This window comes from Macaca fascicularis, chromosome 10 (genome assembly GCF_037993035.2).
Source record: "Macaca fascicularis isolate 582-1 chromosome 10, T2T-MFA8v1.1".
Lineage (NCBI taxonomy): Eukaryota > Metazoa > Chordata > Mammalia > Primates > Cercopithecidae > Macaca > Macaca fascicularis.
The window spans coordinates 6,027,501-6,046,161 of NC_088384.1; the positions used below are offsets into that span (position 1 = coordinate 6,027,501).

Sequence of the window (18,661 nt, forward strand, 5' to 3'; positions counted from 1 at the left end):
GTGGCCTTCCCACTTCCCAAGGTCACAAAGTGAGTGAGGGAGCCATATCTATGCTCAGCCAGTGAGGTCGGCTCCCAGTTTCCTGTCACTAAGCCCTTGTGTTCCAGGCCAGTACCTCTGGGTCCATAGGGCCATTTCAGGGCTTGGATTGGAAATGGGGACAGATCCCAACTTCCTGCAATAGAAACAGAGACAGGTCCTAACTTTCTGGGTGGAGACAGGGGTGGGTCCTAACTTCCTGCAGTGGAGACGGGTCCTGTGATGGTTAATACGGAGTGTCAACTTGATTGAATTGAAGGATACAAAGTATTGATCCTGGGTGTGTCTGTGAAGGTGTTGCCAAAAGACAGTTACATTTGAGTCAGTGGGCTGGGAAAGGCAGACCCACCCTCAATCTGGGTGGGCACCAACTAATCAGCTACCAGTACAGCTACGGCACAAGCAGGCAGAAAAATGTGAAAAGAGAGACTGGCCTAGCCTCCCAGCCTACATCTTTCTCCCGTGCTGGATGCTTCCCGCCCTCGAACATCAGACTCCAAGTTCTTCAGTTTTGGGACTCGGACTGGCTCTCCTTGCTCCTCAGCCTTCAGATGGTCTATTGTGGGACCTTGTGATCATGTGAGTTAATGCTTAATAAACTCCCCTTTATATATACGAATTCCATTAGTTCCATCCCTCTAGAGAACCCTAACTACTACAGATGTGGGTACCAGGAGTGGCTTTAGAGGAACAGAATATTAAAGATGGAGTTCTTTCATTGGTTTTGGGGTTTCTGGAGTTGGCTGGTTAACGATTAGACCCAAAAATGCTAAGGACTCTACTTCTAATAGTATGGAGAACACTGATAGTCCTTGGCATGAACTGTTTAGAAAGTTACGCAAAATAAATGCATTTGAAACTCCTGATTCATCGCTCATGAGAGGCAAGTTTAGTGACTCTATACATAATACTTTTGATCATATGTGGAGAACCAAGGAACTTAATGAAGCTGGTTGTTTGCTCCTAAGTTCAGTGGACAAAGTGATGAAGGAAAATGATGAACTCAGGGATTCTATCTCCCAGCTTCAGAAGCAGATACTGAGCTTCAAATCTGCTAAGATTGCCCTGAGTGAGAGTCTTATCTCCCGTAGAGGAAGAGCTGAAATTGTGGGAAAACAGACACCAGCTCTTATCATGCAAGTGGCTGATCTGCAATGAAAGATGCATGCACAGCCTCGCCAGGTGTCTACTGTTAGAGTGAGAGCACTGATTGGAAAAGAATGGAACTCTGCAACTTGGAATGGGGACGTGTCGGAGGAGCCAGATGAAGCTAGGGACACTGAGTCTGTAAACTCTGATGAACCTTTTTTGCCAGAAGAAATAGCTTAACAGCTTCCCCATCCCCAGTAGTGGCAACATCCCCTCCCCTACCCATCAGCCTTTCCACTTTTGTCCTAGAAGATAAACCCCGCTGCCTGAGGCAACAGTGATGGCCTCCTGTGAGGCAGTTGCCAGGGAAGATAATGTTGATTCTCCTCAGGAGCCACCCCTAACACCCCCGTTTGCCTCTAGACATATAACTAGACTGAAGTTGTGGCGGGCCGCTAGAGATGAGGTTGAGAGTGTGACCCATGAGGCAGTGAGCTACACTCAAAAAGAACTGCTTGAGTTTTCTAATTTATAGAAACAAAAATCTGGAGAACGGGCATGAGAATGGATAGCAAGGGTGTTGGAGAATGGTGGAAGGAACATAGCACTGGATCAGGCTGAATTTACTGACTTAGGCCCACTAAGCAGGGACTCTGCATTTAATGTTGCAACTCAGGGAGTTTAAAAAGGTTCTAACAGTTTATTTGCTTGTTTAGCAGAAATATGGATGAAGAGATGGCCCACTGTGAGCGAGCTGGAAATGCCTGGCCTTCCTTGGTTTAATGTAGAGGAAGGGATCCAAAGACTTAGGGAGATTGGGATGGTGGAGTGGATTAGTCACTTTAGACCTACTCATCCAAGCTGGGAGGGTCCAGAAGATATACCCTTGACCAATGCCTTTCAAAATAGATTTGTGAAGGCAGCACCTGCATCTTTGAAGAGTCCTGTAATTGCTCTTCTTAGTATGTCAGATCTAACAGTGGGAACCGCAGTCACTCAACTACAAAATTTAAATACAATGGAAATAATTGGATCCTGAGGTGGCAGTGGCCAAGTGGTAGCACTCAACCGTCAAAGGCAAGGTGGGTGTAGTTACTGTAATGGACAGCAGAGGCAAAGCGGCAATTGGAATAGTCTGACTCATGTAGAGCTCTGGCATTGGCTAATTAATCACAGTGTTCCTAGAAGTGAAATTGATAGGAAGCCTACTGCATTCCTACTTGATTTGTATAAGCAGAAAACTTCTAGGTCACATGGACAAAGACTAATTTGAATTATAAAAACAGAGAATCATGGCCCCTCAATTTCCAGACTTGAACCAGTTTACAGACCCAAAACCCCTTAAATGAGGGGAGGCCGGGTCCCCTTGAGGAAGGACCCCACTACATTACCAACAATTTATGCAGTGAATCTTTCTCCCATCTTTCCCCAAAGAGACCTCCGGCCTTTTACCAGAGTAACTGTGCACTGGGGAAAGGGAAATGATCAGACATTTAGGGGAATACTGGACAGTCTCTGAGCTGACGTTGATTCCAGAGGACTCAAAACGTCATCGTGGCCCTCCAGTTAAATAGGGGCTTAAGGAGGTCAGGTAATTAATGGAGTTTTAGCTCAGGTCTGACTTACAGGGGGTTCCTGGACCCATCCTGTGGTCATTTCCCCAGTGCCAGAATGCAAAATTGGCACAGACATACTTAGCAGCTGGCAGAACCCCCACACTGGCTCCCTGACTGGTAGGGTGAGGGCTTTTATGGTTGGAAAAGCCAAATAGAAGCCATGAGAGCTACCTCTACCTAGAAAAACAATAAATCAAAAACAATATCGCATCCCTGGAGGGACTGAGGAGATTAGTGTCACCATCAAAAACTTGAAAGACTCAGGGGTGCTGTGATTCCCACCACATCCCCATTCAACTCTCCCATTTGGCCTGTGCAGAAGACAGATGGATCTTGGTGAATGGCAGTGGATTATCGTTAAGCTTAGCCAAGTGGTGACTCCAATTGCAGCTGCTATACCAGATGTGGTTTCCTTGCTTGAGCAAATTACCACATCTCTTGGTACCTGGTATGCAGCCACTGACTTGGCAAATGCATTTTTCTCCATTCCTGTTCCAAGGCCCACCAGAAGCAATTTGTCTTCAGCTGGCAAGACCAGCAATATACCTTCACAGTCGTACCTCAGGGGTGTATCAACTCTCTGGCTTTGTGTCATAATCTTATTCATGTCATAATCTTATTCAGAGAGACCTTGATCGCATTTTGCTTCTGCAAGATATCACGCTGGTCCATTAAAATTGGTGGCATTATGCTGATTGGTTCCAGTGAGTGAGAAGTAGCAAACACACTGGACTTACTGGTGAGACACTGGCATGCCAGAGGATGAAAAATAAATCCGATAATAAAATTCAGGGACCTTCTACCTCAGTAAAATTTCTAAGGGTCCAGTGGTTTGGGGCCTGTTGAGATATTCCTTCTAAGGTGAAGGATAAGTTGCTGCATTTGGCCCCCACTACAACCAAGACACAACGCCTAGTGAGCCTATTTCGATTTTGGAGGCAACACATTCCTCATTTGAGTATTACTCCAGCCCATTTATCAAGTGACCTGAAAGGCTGCCAGTTTTGAGTGGGGTCCAGAACAGGAGAAGGCTCTGCAACAGGTCCAGGCTGCTGTGCAAGCTGCTCTGCCACTTGGGCCATATGATCCAGCAGATCCAATGTTGCTTGAGGTGTCAGTGGCAGGCAAGGATGCTGTCTGCAGCCTTTGGCAGGCCCCCATAGGTGAATCACAGTGGAGGTCTCTAGGCTTTCAGAGCAAGGCCCTGTCACCTTCTGCAGATAACTACTCTCCTTTCGAGAGACAGCTCTTGGCCTGTTACTGGGCCTTGGTGGAAACTGAATGTTTGACTCTGGGTCATCAAGTCACCATGTGACCTGAACTGCCCATCATGAACTGGGTGCTTTCTACCCATCTAGCCATAAAGTTGGTCATGCACAGCAGCATTCCATCATCAAATGGAAGTGGTATATATGTGATCGGGCTTGAGCAGGTCTTGAAGGCACAAGTTAAGTTACATGAGGAAGTGGCTCAAATGCCCATGGTCTCCACTCCTGCCAACTTGCCTTCTGTCCTCCATCCTGCACAGATGGCCTCATGCAGAGTTCCCAATGATCAGCTGACAGAGGAAGGGAAGACTAGGGCCTGGTTCACAGATGATTCTGCACGATATGCTTGCACCACTCAAAAGTGGACAGCTGCAGCACTACAGCCCCTTTCTAGGACATCCCTGAAGGACAGTGGCATAGGGAAATCTTTCCAGTGGGCAGAACTTCAAGCAATGCACCTGGCTGTGCACTTTGCATGGAACGAGAAATGACCACATGTGCGATTATATACTGATTCATGGGCTGTGGCCAATGGTTTGGCTGGATGGTCAGAGACTTGGAAGAAGCATGATTGGAAAATTGGTGACAACGAAATTTGGGGAAGAGGTATGTGGATAGACCTCTTTTGAGTCAAAAACTGTGAAGATATTTGTATCACATGAGAGTGCTCACCATATCACTTAAAAGTGCTCAGCAGAGGAGGATTTTAATAAGCAAGTGGACAGGATGATTCGTTCTGTGGACACCACTCAGCTTCTTTCCCCAGCCACCCCCGTCATTGCCCAGTGGGCCCCTGAACGAAGTGGCCATGGTGGCAGGGATGGAGGTTATGCATGGGGCTCAGCAACATGGACTTCCACTCACCAAGGCTGACCTGGATATGGCCACTGCTGAGGGCCCAATCTGCTAGCAACAGAGACCAACACTGAGCCCTCGATATGGCACCATTCCTCGAGGTGATCAGCCAGCTACCTGGTGGCAGGTTGATTTTATTGGACCTCTTCCATCATGGAAAGGGCAGAGGTTTGTCCTCACTGGAATACATATTTACTCTGGATATGGGTTTGCCTATCCTGCACACAATGCTTCTGCCAAGACTACCATCCGTGGGTTCACGGAATGCAAGCACTCACTTTACGGCTAAAGAGGTACGGCAGTGGGCTCATGCTCACAGAATTCACTGGTTTTACCATGTTGCCCATTGTCTTGAAACAGCAGATTGATAGAATGGTGGAATGGCCTTTTGAAGTCACAATTACAATGCCAACTAGGTGACAGTACTTTGCAGGGCTGGGGCAAAGTTCTCCAGAAGGCCATGTATGCTCTGAATCAGCATCCAATATATGACACTGTTTCTTCCATAGCCAGGATTCACAGGTCCAGGAATCCAAGGGTGGAAATGGAAGTGGCACCACTCATCATCACCCCTAGTGATCCACTAGCAAAATTTTTTCTTCCTATTCCTGCAACATTACGTTCTGCTGGCCTAGAGGTCTTAGTTTCAGAGGTCTTAGCTGCCACTAGGAGACACAACAATGATTCCATTAAACTGGAAGTTAAGATTGCCCCCTGGACACTTTGGGCTCCTCCTACCTTTAAGTCAACAGGTTAAGAAGGGAGTTACAGTGTTGGCTGGGGTGACTGACTCAGACTATCAAGATGAAATCAGTCTACTACTCCATAATGAAGCAAGGAACACAGGAGATCCATTAGGGCATCTCTTAGTATTACCATGCCCTGTGATTAAGGTCAATGGGAAACTACAATAGCCCAATCCAGGCAGGACTACAAATGACCCAGACCCTTTAGGAATGAAGGTCTGGGTCACTCCACCAGGAAAAAAACCGCGATATGCCAAGGTGCTTGCTGAAGGCAAAGAAATACAGAATGGGTAGTAGAAGAAAGTAGTCATCAATACCAGCTAAGACTCATGTGACCAGTTGCAGAAAGGAGGGCTGTAATTGTCATGAGTATTTCCTCCTTCTTTTGTTAAAAGCATGGCCAGGCGCTGTGGCTCATGCCTGTGATCCCAGCACTTTGGGAGGCCAAGGTGGGCGGATCACTTCAGGTCAGGAGCTCGAGACCAGCCTGACCAACATGATGAAACCTCGTCTCTACTTAAAATAGAAAAATTAGCTGGGTGTGGTGGCACACACCTGTAATCTCAGCTACTCAGGAGGCTGAGGCGGGAGAATCACTTGAACTTGGGAGGCGGAGGTTGTAGTGAGACAAAATCACACCACCACACTTTAGCCTAGGCAACGGAGGGAGACTCTGTCTCAACAAACAAACAAACAAAAAACAAACAAAAATGTTTGTGCATGTATACACTTGTACTAACAAAAATGTCTTCATTTTATTTCCTTTCTCCTTTATCAAGTGACATAAGATTTACTGAATTCACATCAGCATTTAAATATCGTTAACTTTATATAATAGTATTTAGGTTGGGGATTGGTGAGTTTCTGGTTGTACGAAGGATAGTTGTGTTATGTTAGGCATAATTATGACCTTATTATTGTCTTTATTTGAAGATTTTATATGATCTCAGGAGATGTGCATGGGTTCAAGTTGACAAGGGGTGGACTTGTGATGGTTAACACTGAGTGTCAACTTGATTGGATTGAAGGATACAAAGTATTGATCCTAGGTGTTTCTGTGAGGGTGTTGCCAAAAAAGATTCACATTTGAGTCAGTGGGCTGAGAAAGGCAGATTCATCCTTAATCTGGGTGGGCACCAACTAATCAGCTACCAGCACGACTACAGCATAAGCAGGCAGAAAAACGTGAAAAGAGAGACTGGCCTAGCCTCCCAGCCTACATCTTTCTCCCATGCTGGATGCTTCCTGCCCTCAAACATCAGACTCATTTCTCTTCATTTTTAGGACTCAGACTGCTCTCCTTGCTCCCAGCCTGGAGATGGTCTATTGTGGGACCTTGTGATCATGTGAGTTAGTACTTAATAAACTCCCCTTTGTATATATAATGGAATATACATATATATGTATATATGAATATACATGTACTATATATATACACACACACACTAGGAGTTTCTGGGCTGGTTCCTTCTGGACAAAGAACAGGGCCTGGGGCACCTGCTATGTGTTTAGCAAATGACTAATGCACATATAATACATATATATACACATATACACACGTATATATATACACGTATATATAATATGTCTAGTATATATATTAGATATACATGTGTGTGTATATATATGTGTATATATATGGATATATATGGATATATATAATGGGTATATATGTGTGTATATATATATAATGGAATATACGTATATACACACATATATACGTATATTCCATTAGTTCTGTCCCTCTAGAGAACCCTAAATAGTACAGGTCCAAACTTCTTGCGGTAGAGACAGAGACGGGTCCCAACCTCCTGTGATGGAGACAGGGACAGGTTCCAACCTCCTGGGGTGGAGATGGGGATGGGTCCTAACTTCCTTCGGTGGAGACGGGGACGGGTCTTAACTTCCTGTATAGGATGAGCACAGATTCCAACTTCCTGTTACAGATTCTAACTTCCTGTGACAGGATGAAGATAGGTATTATCTTCCTGCTACAGGATAGTAACAAGTTCTAATTTCTTGTCACAAGATGGGACAGGGGTCGTCTCCTGTGTCCTGAACTCCTGGCCCATCACACTCTGAAGGTGGCTGCCTTAAGAAGCAGGGCCCAGGTGCAGAGCCCCAGAGGACCTGGCCCAGGTGCTCCAGGAAGTCCCGCCATCTGGGCTGTGTCTGGATTCTGGAGTCAGGAGCATCCTCTCGTCCTGGCTTTCCATCACATCTCCCTCTTGGCTTTTTAAGTTTCTGTGTCTCGTGCTGGGTTACTTGGACTTGCTTGAGGCATTTATTGAGACTGTCTCCTTTTACCTCCTCTTTCCAGGTTTGTCGGGACTGACAGGAGGCCTTGCATTTACTTGGCTAATGACCATTCCAAGCTCTTAGAAAGGACTGGCCTGGGAGTCAGGGGCACTGAAGGGGGAGTCCTGCCTGGGAGGGGCCCAAAGCAGAGGCAGGAAAGAAGGTGGGCACGGGTGCTGCTGGTGGCAGCCTGCCCCAGAGATGCCCAGGTCCAGGCCAAACAGGAGTGCTCCAGGTGATCTGAGAGCTCTTCCCCAGGGGGGCCTCTGAGGAGCTGCGACCGAAGCGTCCATGAACTGGGGGAGGAGCATGGGACCCGTGAACTGTGCTTCCGGTTGCAGGTGAACCGTACTCGCTCCTGCCACTGTCTCCCATCGTCCTCCCGCTCTACTGGCGGGAAGACAGATGCCCAGTGAGGACACAGAACTTGCTCATGGCTCCATGGTGTGTAGTAAGGGGCAGGCTTGGCTTTCAAAGTCAGCCTGTCTTACTTCAAAGCTTTTACACACACAGTGTACACGCACAGGCACGCGCGCGCGCACACACACACACACACACACACACACACACACGCGCACGCGCACACACCCCAGCAGCTTCGGGACCAGCCTGGATGAGGCTGATCAGCAGGTGGCGCTAGAGTCGCCCTGGTGGGATTTCAGCTTCCCTGCGTCTCTCAGCAGGGCCGGTACTAATCAGGGGTGGGGTTTTGTTTTGCCACAGGGAAGCGTTCAGCCAGCACGCCGGAGGAAAGCAATGGGAGGAAAGCAATGGGAGGAAAGCAATAGGAGGTGTGCGTGATGTTCTGGTGCAGCTCACGCCGTCATCACACACAGCGAGCTGGTCACTCCTCCCTGGAGGCTCCCCCTCCAACCCCACACAGTCATTCCTCAGAGCACCCCAAAACCTTCTCTACACTAGGAGTTTCTGGGCTGGCTCCTTCTGGACAAGAACAGGACCTGGGGCACCTGCTATGTGCTTAGCAAATGACTAATGCACAAAAATAAACACGTCCTTGATTTTCCTGGTTAAGTCCTGGCTTCAATGATCCTACTTCACTCTACTCAAACTTAATAAAACACCAGAAACATAACTATCTGGCAAACTGCCTGTCAGACTGGGAACGGCCCAAAAATCCCTTTTAGCCAGTGTGTCGAGGTCAGGGACGGGCTGTCATCACTGAATCTATTACAGAGCTGGGCACAGGCGAGCCCGTCCCGTCCCCGCCTGCCATGTAGGCCCTGGTTTCCAGACATGTCCCCTCGGCAGGCCACTCATCCTGGGCCATGTCATGTGTTAGAGAACAATGTGCTCCAACTTGCCAGTTCAACATATTTGACCCTAACACCCCAAGCTCTGTGGAGATGATCCTAAGCCACCACACACCAGAGAGAAAAGGCCGTCTAGGCCCCCTTCTTCTCCTGGGAGGCACAGCAGTTCTGGCCACCCCAGGTGCTTGTGGACATCCCTGCCGGAATTTTCGTGACTTTCACACGCTCGTCGTCCGGGAGACAAGCCCCAGAACTGGCCAAGGCAGGGGGGCCATCGACGGCTCTATCTCCGCCACCGTCACCATGTTACACCCTCAGGCCCACAGCTGTTCACTCACGTCCCATTCCCAAGAAGCGGCAACCAAGGCCACCCGGCTTTGCTCCAGCTTTCTAGACCACAGGTCATCAGGGGCCAGCCCCACTGAGGGGATAAAGAGGATGTGTCCGGCCCCATCAAAGGCTGTGGGACAGCTTTGCACACTTCCTCCTGCGGGCAGGAGGGAATTGTATGGGGAGGACTGTAACAGCTTGGTCCTGTCCACAAGGCCGAGCCCTGTGGTTTGCGGCCCAGCTTCCTGGGTCATGCTCCAGTTACCAGCCCTCGGCCTCCGGGATGTTCCCCAGATGGAAGCCGTGTGACTGGAGAGAGAGAGAAAGCCGCAGAAGCGGACTCTGCAGTCCTGTCTGTCAAGGCTCCCGAGTGAGGCAGTCTTGCTGAGTTGTTAACCACAGAAGCGCTGGCCACAGATCCCTCCTCAATATGGCTCTTTTAGATTTTAAAAATTGCTTTCTGAAGTTTAGATGAAAAAACGCTTTAAGAAGTTTGGGTTTTTGATGAGCAGGAAAAGGGGCTGTAAAATACAAAACTCCAGTCTGAGGGGTTAGCAGTGCTGAGCGGCCGTGGCCCCTCCTTGCTATCAACCCTGGGAGTCCAAAGGCTGGAACAAGCCAGGCGCCCGGCAGGTCAGTCCCTTACTACACAGCACACAGGGCCCAGGTTTCCGGCTGAACTCCCCATTTCACCACGCGTGTCCATACTCCCGCCCCTTCTGCCTGATTCGATTCCCCTTCCACCTTCATGCCGGCATGGCCCACTCCAGACAGCCCCCTGCCCACCCTCACACCCAGCCACGTCGGGACCCCTCCTCCCTCTTAGCGCATGCTCCAAAGGCCGAGCCAGTGCAGGGACAAAGGCCTTTGTGGGCTCACTGTCTACCCAGGTGCCTGCACACAGTAGGTCCAGGAAGAAATGACTTTCTCCAGCACTGAGGGGTGGCAGAGGCTTCCACAGCCAACATGAGGGGTGGAGCTGGGTTCTGCCGATTTCAGCCATGACCTTAGCAGACATGGCCAACCTGCCCACCCTCGGGCTTAGAAGGCGCCAGGGCCCCTGTGCAGGGCAGCCTCCTCCTCGTCAAAAGGTGGTTTCATGACTGTGTGCAAGCTAGAAATCGAGGTCACAACCACAGCCAGCCTCCTGGAATCCTCAAGCCCAGGCACTGACAAAGGCTGGGGAGAGAGTGAACTTACAATGACAGACGGCTGCACAGCCTCCAGCTGAGGCCATGGAACTTTCTTAATGGCTCAGAGAAGCACTGTCACTGCCTGCCAGGCTGTTGCATAACCATGAGCTCTTCAGGATGCTACAGACTTGCAAACCCAGTTTTGGGGCAGCTTTTTCCTAACCCAAGCTCAGGAAGGAAACAAGATGTTGGGTTTTCAAGCAGACAGAAACCCATGCTGGGAAACAGCAGATCAGGGAAGCGGCCGGGCCAGCCAACGGGCCATCCCAATGCCAGGAAGAATATGGAGGGCTGCCAGGGACAACGGGGCCGCTCGGTGACCCAGAAGTCTTGCTATGCCATGAGCCAGGGCAGCTGCCCCTCGGGTCAGGCGGTGAACACTACCACTGACCCTCAGGTGGTGGGGGCAGCTGGCCAAGAACCCAAGGCAGGCTGAAGGTCAAGAGGCCAAGGCCTGGGAAACGGCTGGCTGCCTGCACTGCACACTAAGAGTGCTGGGGGAGGTCACAAGTCCACAGTCCTGAGATCTGTCCCAGCATGGAGCTTTTCCTGAAGCAACTGACAGTAGCACTAAATGAGACTTGACGAATACAATTAGGGGTAAGGGGGATAGGAAGTGGGAACCGTGGTCTCAAGTGGACGCCGTGATGGCCTAGGAGTGAGTGAGCTTACAAAGACATAGGGGCACGCAGCCCCCCGTTTAGGATCTGGAATCTTTGATGCTGTTCCCACAGTCACCAGGCTGGATGAATTCTGGCTTTCACGGAGGCACCTAACAACAATGTCCAACAAGTCACATCGGCTCCCTGACTTTGGACTGACATGGAGACTCTGTTACCTACGCATCTGAGTCAGAGCACGTTCTGACATCTGCATGTTACAGATGAGAAAACCGAGGCCCAGAGAGCTTGCCCAAGGCTCCACCTAGGAAAACAGAGGGCTGTGGTTTCTGCCTGGTTCTGTGCACAGCCTTGGCCTGAAAGCATGACTATAGACCCCAGATTCATTTGCAGTTACTCCTTTGACTTTCTGAGACCAGTGTCACTAGCATTTAGAGGCTTGAGGGCCAGGGATCAGGTGAGTGCCCTGTGTCCCTCATGGGAGGACACTGAGGTCACAGCCTGATAACCCATCCACCCGGGAGCTGGGTCACCAGGAAGGCCAACACAGACAGACGATGGCATGGTCCAGATGACTTACGTGGCTGCGGAGCGGCGATAGTTCTCAGGGCACTCGAAGACCAGGCAGCGGAAGCCGCCCTGGATGTTGAAGCAGGTCTCATTGATGGAGCAGTTGTGGATGCCAGTCACACACTCATCAATGTCTGCAAGAGACCCCCACAGCAGCACAATGAAGGCAGAGGCTGCAGGAGCCATCCCCATCTGGACACGGAGGAGCCCAGGCCTCCCATCAACTAGGGTTAGGGGTGGCGATCAGGCCATCCATGCCCTCCACTGGCTGATCTTCAGAGCAGTGTCCTGTGCCAGTTCTTACATTTATAGGATATTTACATTTATAGAGCGTTAACTTATCATTTGCAATCCATGGAGGGAGTGTGACAATGGTAAAAGTAAACACTGCATGACGGGTCCTGGGAGTGCCTCGCAAGGCAGGATAACTCACTGAATCCTCCTAAGAACTCAATGAGGCAGATACTGTTATGATCCTCATTTTATGAGGAGCTCACAGAGCTTTAGAGACCTGCCTGAGGTTACATATTTTATAAATGTCAGAGCCGAGCTTTGAACCCAGGCGGGCTGGTGCCAGAGTCCATGCACTAACCACCCAGGGCCTCTCTGTGGCTCCCAAGCCACAGCACCCTTACCCGAGGTGTGACTCAACCTCTAAGGAGAAAAGGGCAGGAGCTGCTAGCTCCACACAACAATGAGAAAAACAGCCTTCAAGGGATCATACGTCTTGCCCTGTATGATGGGGTTGGTGGCTGTTCAGGGGGGACTGGAACCACCAGGACTGGGACTCCTGAGATGGGGCCTGGGGCACCACACCGAGAGGCCCCTGGAGATGGGTGAGCAGCCCAATCCCCACAGACTCTGGAGCAGCCAAACAGCGGGGCTCAGGGGCTGTCACCAGCCCTGGGAGACGTCCATTAAGAGGTGCCAAATGCCTGAGCATCGGTGGCAAAGACAACACTCCCCAGCCTCAAAGGCCCGGCTCAGGAATGTGTTTACGCTGAGTCTGGGCGGGACCCCAGGCTGCGGTGAGGGAGCCTGGCCAGGAGAAAAGTCATTTGCTCCGTCAGAAATGCAGACACAACCGGGCTCAGGCCCGGGGCAAGCGGAGGGGGCCTCCTAGGAAACACCGCAGCTCCTGTCTGCCTTTCATCAAAGTCACCCATCTTCCTCATGACCAGAAGCTACATCTGTGGGACCCAGGAGGCTTCTGGAGCCCCAGGATCCACAGCCCTGTGTGGGGCTCCCGAGGCACTGGCTGGACAGCCCCACCTCCATGACTCAGCTTCTGGGCCCAGCGTGTACACTGGGGATCACACGCTCACAAACACCCACTCAGCACCCGCTGTCAGTGACTGAATGGATGGTCGTCGGATGGCTTTGGGTGGCACACACAGCCCCCTAGAGCGTTCATAAAATGGGGGCTGAATGCAGAACCAATGCCACTGGCCCCCATCACTTAGTCCATGCTGGAGCTGACCCACAGTCATGAGTGTCCCTGGGCCATCCCACACCAGGCCACACCATCCCCTGGCCTGGACTGCTTCCTCCCTGGTGGGCATCTTCCTAAAGAACTCTGTTCCAGCCTTTTAGGGGCTTTTAGCCCTTTTAGGGGCTGCTGAGGAGAGCATAGGAGGGCTCAAGTGTTCCTGCCGGATGCAGCCGTCATGGGGCTCAGACAACCCAGAGGACAAGTATGCTGGGGCCTGGGTGTGGGAGACCAGGGTGCTGCAGACCCCAGGACACCCCTTGGATGGTGGGAGGGCCTCCTTTTCCTGAATGCATCTGTGCTGTGGCCCTTGGGTTGGGGAAGTACAGCCCCCGAGCCCGGCCTCAGCCCCATCACACTGCAGAGCCCCAAGCACAGCATGAGGGACGCCAGGGCATTCCGCCTGCTCACCTTGGCAGTTGCGGCCGTTGGGGGCCAGCCTGTAGCCGGACGAGGGGCAGCTGCACTGGAAGCTCCCAGGGATGTTGATGCAGCGGTAGGAGCAGATGTGGCCCCCGGTGGGCAGGGCACACTCGTCGATGTCTGCAACGGCAAAGCCCACCTCAGCCTCAGTGTCCTGGCACCTGGCCATGGCTGCTGGCCACGCTACATTGCCCTGGGGGCTGCACTGGGGCCCGGGAGGGCAGCAGCATGGGACAAGCTGAAGACAAGAAGCCTTAGAGACCATCACGCTCAGAGAGGCGATGGGACTAGCCGAGGGTCACACAGCAAGTTCATGGTGTGAAGTATGCATGTGGCGGGTAGGGGGAAACATGGACCGCAGTTCAACAATAAGAAACACAGCTCAGCTGGGCGCACTGGCTCAGGCCTGGAATCCCAACACTGTGGGAGGCTGAGGCAGGAGGATTACTTGAGCCCAGGAGTTCGAGATCAGCCTCGGCAACAAAGTGAGACCCTGTCTCTACAAAAAATCAAAAAAATTAGCCAAGCATACTGGTGCATGCCTGTGGGCCCAGCTACTCAAGGAGGCAGAGCTGGGAGGATTGCTTGATCCCAGAAGATGGAGGCTGCAGTGAGCTGTATTTGTACCACTACCCTCCAACCTGAGTGACAGAGCTGTCTCTGTCTCAAAAACAAACAAGCAAACAAAATATACACACACCTTACACACGAAAACGGTAATCATCATAATTGCCCTTAATTGCCCGTAATTGCTATCATCTGGTTTAATCCTCCAATGATCTGGTGAGGCTGGAGTTAATCCCCATGTTACAGACGAAGAGTTAGAGCTCTGAGTCAGGGATACAGGTGGTCCGTGAGACCTCCCTACCTCTCGGCCACACACCACCACCAAGCTCTGAGATGTGCAGCCCAAGGTCCCAGGGCACATCGCAATCACCACCATGCACATTATTAAACAACAAGTCAGGAGTGGTTTGCTGCCTTCCCACCCTCATGCTTAAGGATGGGAAAAGTATATTAGAATTTCAGTTGGGGGCCGGGCACGGTGGCTCATGCCTGTAATCCCAGCAATTTGGAAGGCTGAAGCAAGAGGATCACTTGAGCCAAGGAGTTCAAGACCAGCCTGGGCAACACGGCAAGACCCCGTCTCTAATTTTTAAAAAATAAAAAAAATCAGCCAGACGTGGTGGTGTACGCCTATGGTCCCAACTACTTGGGAGGCTGAGGTGGGAGGATCACTTGAACCCGGGAAGCTGAGGCTGCAGTGAGCAGTGATTGCACCATATCACTCCAGCCTGGGTAACAGAGCAATACCCCATCTCAAAAAAAAAAAAAAAAAAAAAAAATCTCAGTTGGAGGGAAAACAGCAAACCACCCACTAGCCTCCAAGGGTGGACATGGAAGGTTTGCCAGGTGACGAAATCCCAGCTGGCTCTTCCCGTGGATTTGAAAGTCAGAGGCCGTGCTGCTGTGTCATGGCGGGTGTCATGGCGGATATCATGTCAAAGGCCACAGGTGGTTTTCCCCCTCAGCAAGCAGGAGCGTCCGCACCTTCACAGGTGACTCCGTCCACATCACTGAGCTGGTAGCCCCGCCGGCAGTAACACTGGTAGGAACCGTAGACGTTGGCACACTCCTGGCTACACGGGCTGCTGCTGCACTCATTGATGTCTGAAATATAAAGCGAGGGTCACTGCTCAGAGCGACATCACATGTCCCTGCCTCCACAGCAGCCCTCAGGGTCAGTGAACAGAAAACCTCCTCTCCACCTCCCTCAGGTTAACACACTCGGAGAGGCGGAGGTCCTGGGGTGTGTGGCCGAGGGAGAGGTGTCATCACTGGTGACTCCAGACCCTCCCTCCCTGCCCCTGCCCCTGCCTGCTTTGACCACACCTTCTCCTGTCAGGACGGCAGCTATAGCCTCCAGCCTCAGCCCCTGGAAGCCAGCCCCCACCTGGCTGCCAGAGTCCATTCTAGTCCTCAAATGGAAATCTGATCCTGTGCTCCTCACTTCACCTCCAAGATGGCATCCTACACAGATGACGGCACTCAAGGAACGCCTCAGCCATCCAGCCCATACCCCAGTACTCCTCATACTCCAATGCACAGAACTCACTGGGCCACCCAGCAACTCTGAACTACTGCTCAACTGTCCCCTTTACCTAGAGCAGAGGTCAGTGAACCACAGTCCATGGGCCAAATTCGTCCCAACACTTGTTTTTATAAATAAAGTTTTATTAGAACACAGCCAGGCCAGGCATGGTGGCTCATGCCTGTAATCCAGTACTTTGGGAGGCCAAGGTGGGTGGATCACAAGGTCAGGGGTTCAAGACCAGCCTGGCCAGCATGGTGAAACCCCGTCTCCACTAAAAACACAAGAATTAGCTGGGCATGGTGGCACGTGCCTGTAGTCACAGCTTCTTGGGAGGCTGAGGCAGAAGAATTGCTTGAACCGGGAGGCAGAAGTTGCAGTGAGCCAAGATATACCACTGCACTCCAGCCTGGGTGACAGAGAGAGACTCCGTCTCAAAATAATAATAATAAAAAAATAAAGAATACAGCCAGATTAATTTTTTTTTTTTTTTTTTGAGACAGAGTCTCTGTTGCCCAGGCTTGAGTGCAGTAGCTCAATCTCAGCTCACAGCAATCTCCACCTCTGGGAGCCCACTATCCACTAACGTGGATACGAATTCACGCAACTCTCCCACCTCAGCCTCCTGAGTAGCTAGGGGATTACAGGCATCCGCCACCATGCCCAGCTAATTTTTGTATTTTTAGTAGACACGGGGTTTCACGATGTTGGTCATGCTGGTCTCGAACTCCTGACCTCAAGTGATCTGCCTGTGTCGGCCTCCCAAAGTGCTGGGATTACAGGTGTGAGCCACTGCGCCCTGCCACACTCATTCTTTTACCATGGTCCTCTGGCCCCTTCTCTGCTACCACAGCAGAGTTGAGCGGTTGCAACCGAGATTGTGGCTGGAAAAGCCTTAAATCTGTGGCTGTCAGAGAACGTCCAATAGCCTTCCAGCCCGTGTTTCATCTCGGTGGCCCCCACACACCAGACCTGGCCTCCACCTGCCCAGTGGGGTCTCTCATCCCCCACTAGAGACACTCCCCAGTGCAGGACCTAGTTCTCACTACACACCCGCGGCAGGTGCTTAACACATGGTTAGTAAGGTCACGTGGCAAGGCTGGCCAGGCCCTGGTTCTGTGTCCACAATATTGTCCACTAATGTGGATATGAATGCCGACTTTTCAGTAATTTACGAGTGACTAGAGGAAGCACAAGCCAGGAATCCCACTACTTCTACTAAATAATAATAAAGCCAGCAGCCTCCACACTGCCAGCTCTTCATCCTGTGCTCAGCCCTGCGATAAGCTCTTCACATGCGTAATCTCGTTTCATCCTCACAACCCCCTATGGGGTTGGTCCTACTATGCCCATTTTACAGATGAGCACACCAAGGCCCAGAAAGACTGAGTTACCTCTTCAAGGCCATAGAAATGGCAGAAGTGAGGTTTGAACACAAGCCTGAGAGACTCAACTCGTGAATCTTGTTCCATGTCCATACACGTTCTTGTGAACTAATCCCAGGACCCCCTCACACCGTCCATCCTCCGATTGAAGAATTATGCACACCGCAACTTACCCTGGCGTATCTAACCCCTGTGACCATCTCATCACGAAAGAAAATTCTCATGGCAGAATTTTAGGACCTGCCACGTTTGAGTCAGGCTACAGAAGCCGTCCTCTGGGTCAGTGCACCGCACTCAACAGGGTGTCATGGGCAATGTGGACAATTGTCGAGGGCGGTCCAAAGCTCTCAGTGTCTGCTCAGCTCAGAACCTAATCCCTGCATAAGACACGACATCTGCCAAGCACCTAGTATGTGCCAGGCCTTGGGCTGACAGGCTGTTCATGTGACCTTCCCATCAGCCCAGGAGGTGTTATCTGAGAACCACAAGACTGTTGGCAAGAACAACTTTGTCCAACCCCCACATACCAAGAGACTTGACCCAACTTCAGCATGGCTGCCACTGGCCTAAGACCACGTACCCAGGATGCAGACCCAGCCCCCATGGCATGCCTGCCTGAGAAAGATCAATGCTGCCAAAAGAATTTTCTCTTGGTTCCAGCCCAAACCTGACTACAGGCGCTGACCTCCATTTTCCTTAGAAGCATCTACTTTAGAAAAACTTGCAAATGTAAATGGTTTCTCTGTCCCTTTGAGATGTGCAACCCAGAAGTGTCTTTCTCGAGGGCTGGGGACGAGACTGGGGAATGTCGTCATCGGGAAGGCCAGGGTGCTTCTCCCTGTCTCTATCGGAAGGGAAAGCCTAACTCCAATAAGAAGTTAGAGGCAGGCCGGGCGCGGTGGCTCACGCCTGTAATCCCAGCACTTTGGGAGGCCGAGACGGGTGGATCACGAGGTCAGGAGATCGAGACCATCCTGGCTAACACGGTGAAACCCCGTCTCTACTAAAAATACAAAAAAAAAAAAAAATTAGCCGGGCATGGTGGCGGGCGCCTGTAGTCCCAGCTACACGGGAGGCTGAGGCAGGAGAATGGCGTGAACCCGGGGGGCGGAGCTTGCAGTGAGCCGAGATTGTACCGCTGCACTCCAGCCTGGGCAACAGAGCAAGACTCCATCTCAAAAAAAAAAAAAAAAAAAAGTTAGAGGTAGGTTGGGTGCGGTGGCCCATGCCTGTAATCCCAGCACTTTGAGAGGCTGAGGCAGGTGGATTACGTGAGGTCAGGAGTTCGAGACTAGCCTGGCCAACATGGTAAAACCCCGTCTCTACTAAAAATACAAAAATTAGCCAGGTGCGATGGCGGGCACCTGTAATCCCAGC

General features: G+C 51.1%; 1 protein-coding gene across 2 annotated transcripts in view; it reads right to left on the reverse strand.

The window, feature by feature from the left end:
• Nucleotides 1-18,661, reverse strand: part of FBLN1 (fibulin 1) — a 98,804-nt gene that overhangs the window by 37,709 nt on the left and 42,434 nt on the right. For both annotated transcript variants that reach the window (XM_045363455.3, XM_005567010.4), the window contains exons 12-14: nucleotides 15,359-15,478; nucleotides 13,796-13,927; nucleotides 11,906-12,029 (exon numbers count right to left, since the gene is read on the reverse strand). In XM_045363455.3, the coding sequence (XP_045219390.1) occupies nucleotides 11,906-12,029; nucleotides 13,796-13,927; nucleotides 15,359-15,478 (376 nt within the window). The remainder of the gene's footprint in view (nucleotides 1-11,905; nucleotides 12,030-13,795; nucleotides 13,928-15,358; nucleotides 15,479-18,661) is intronic.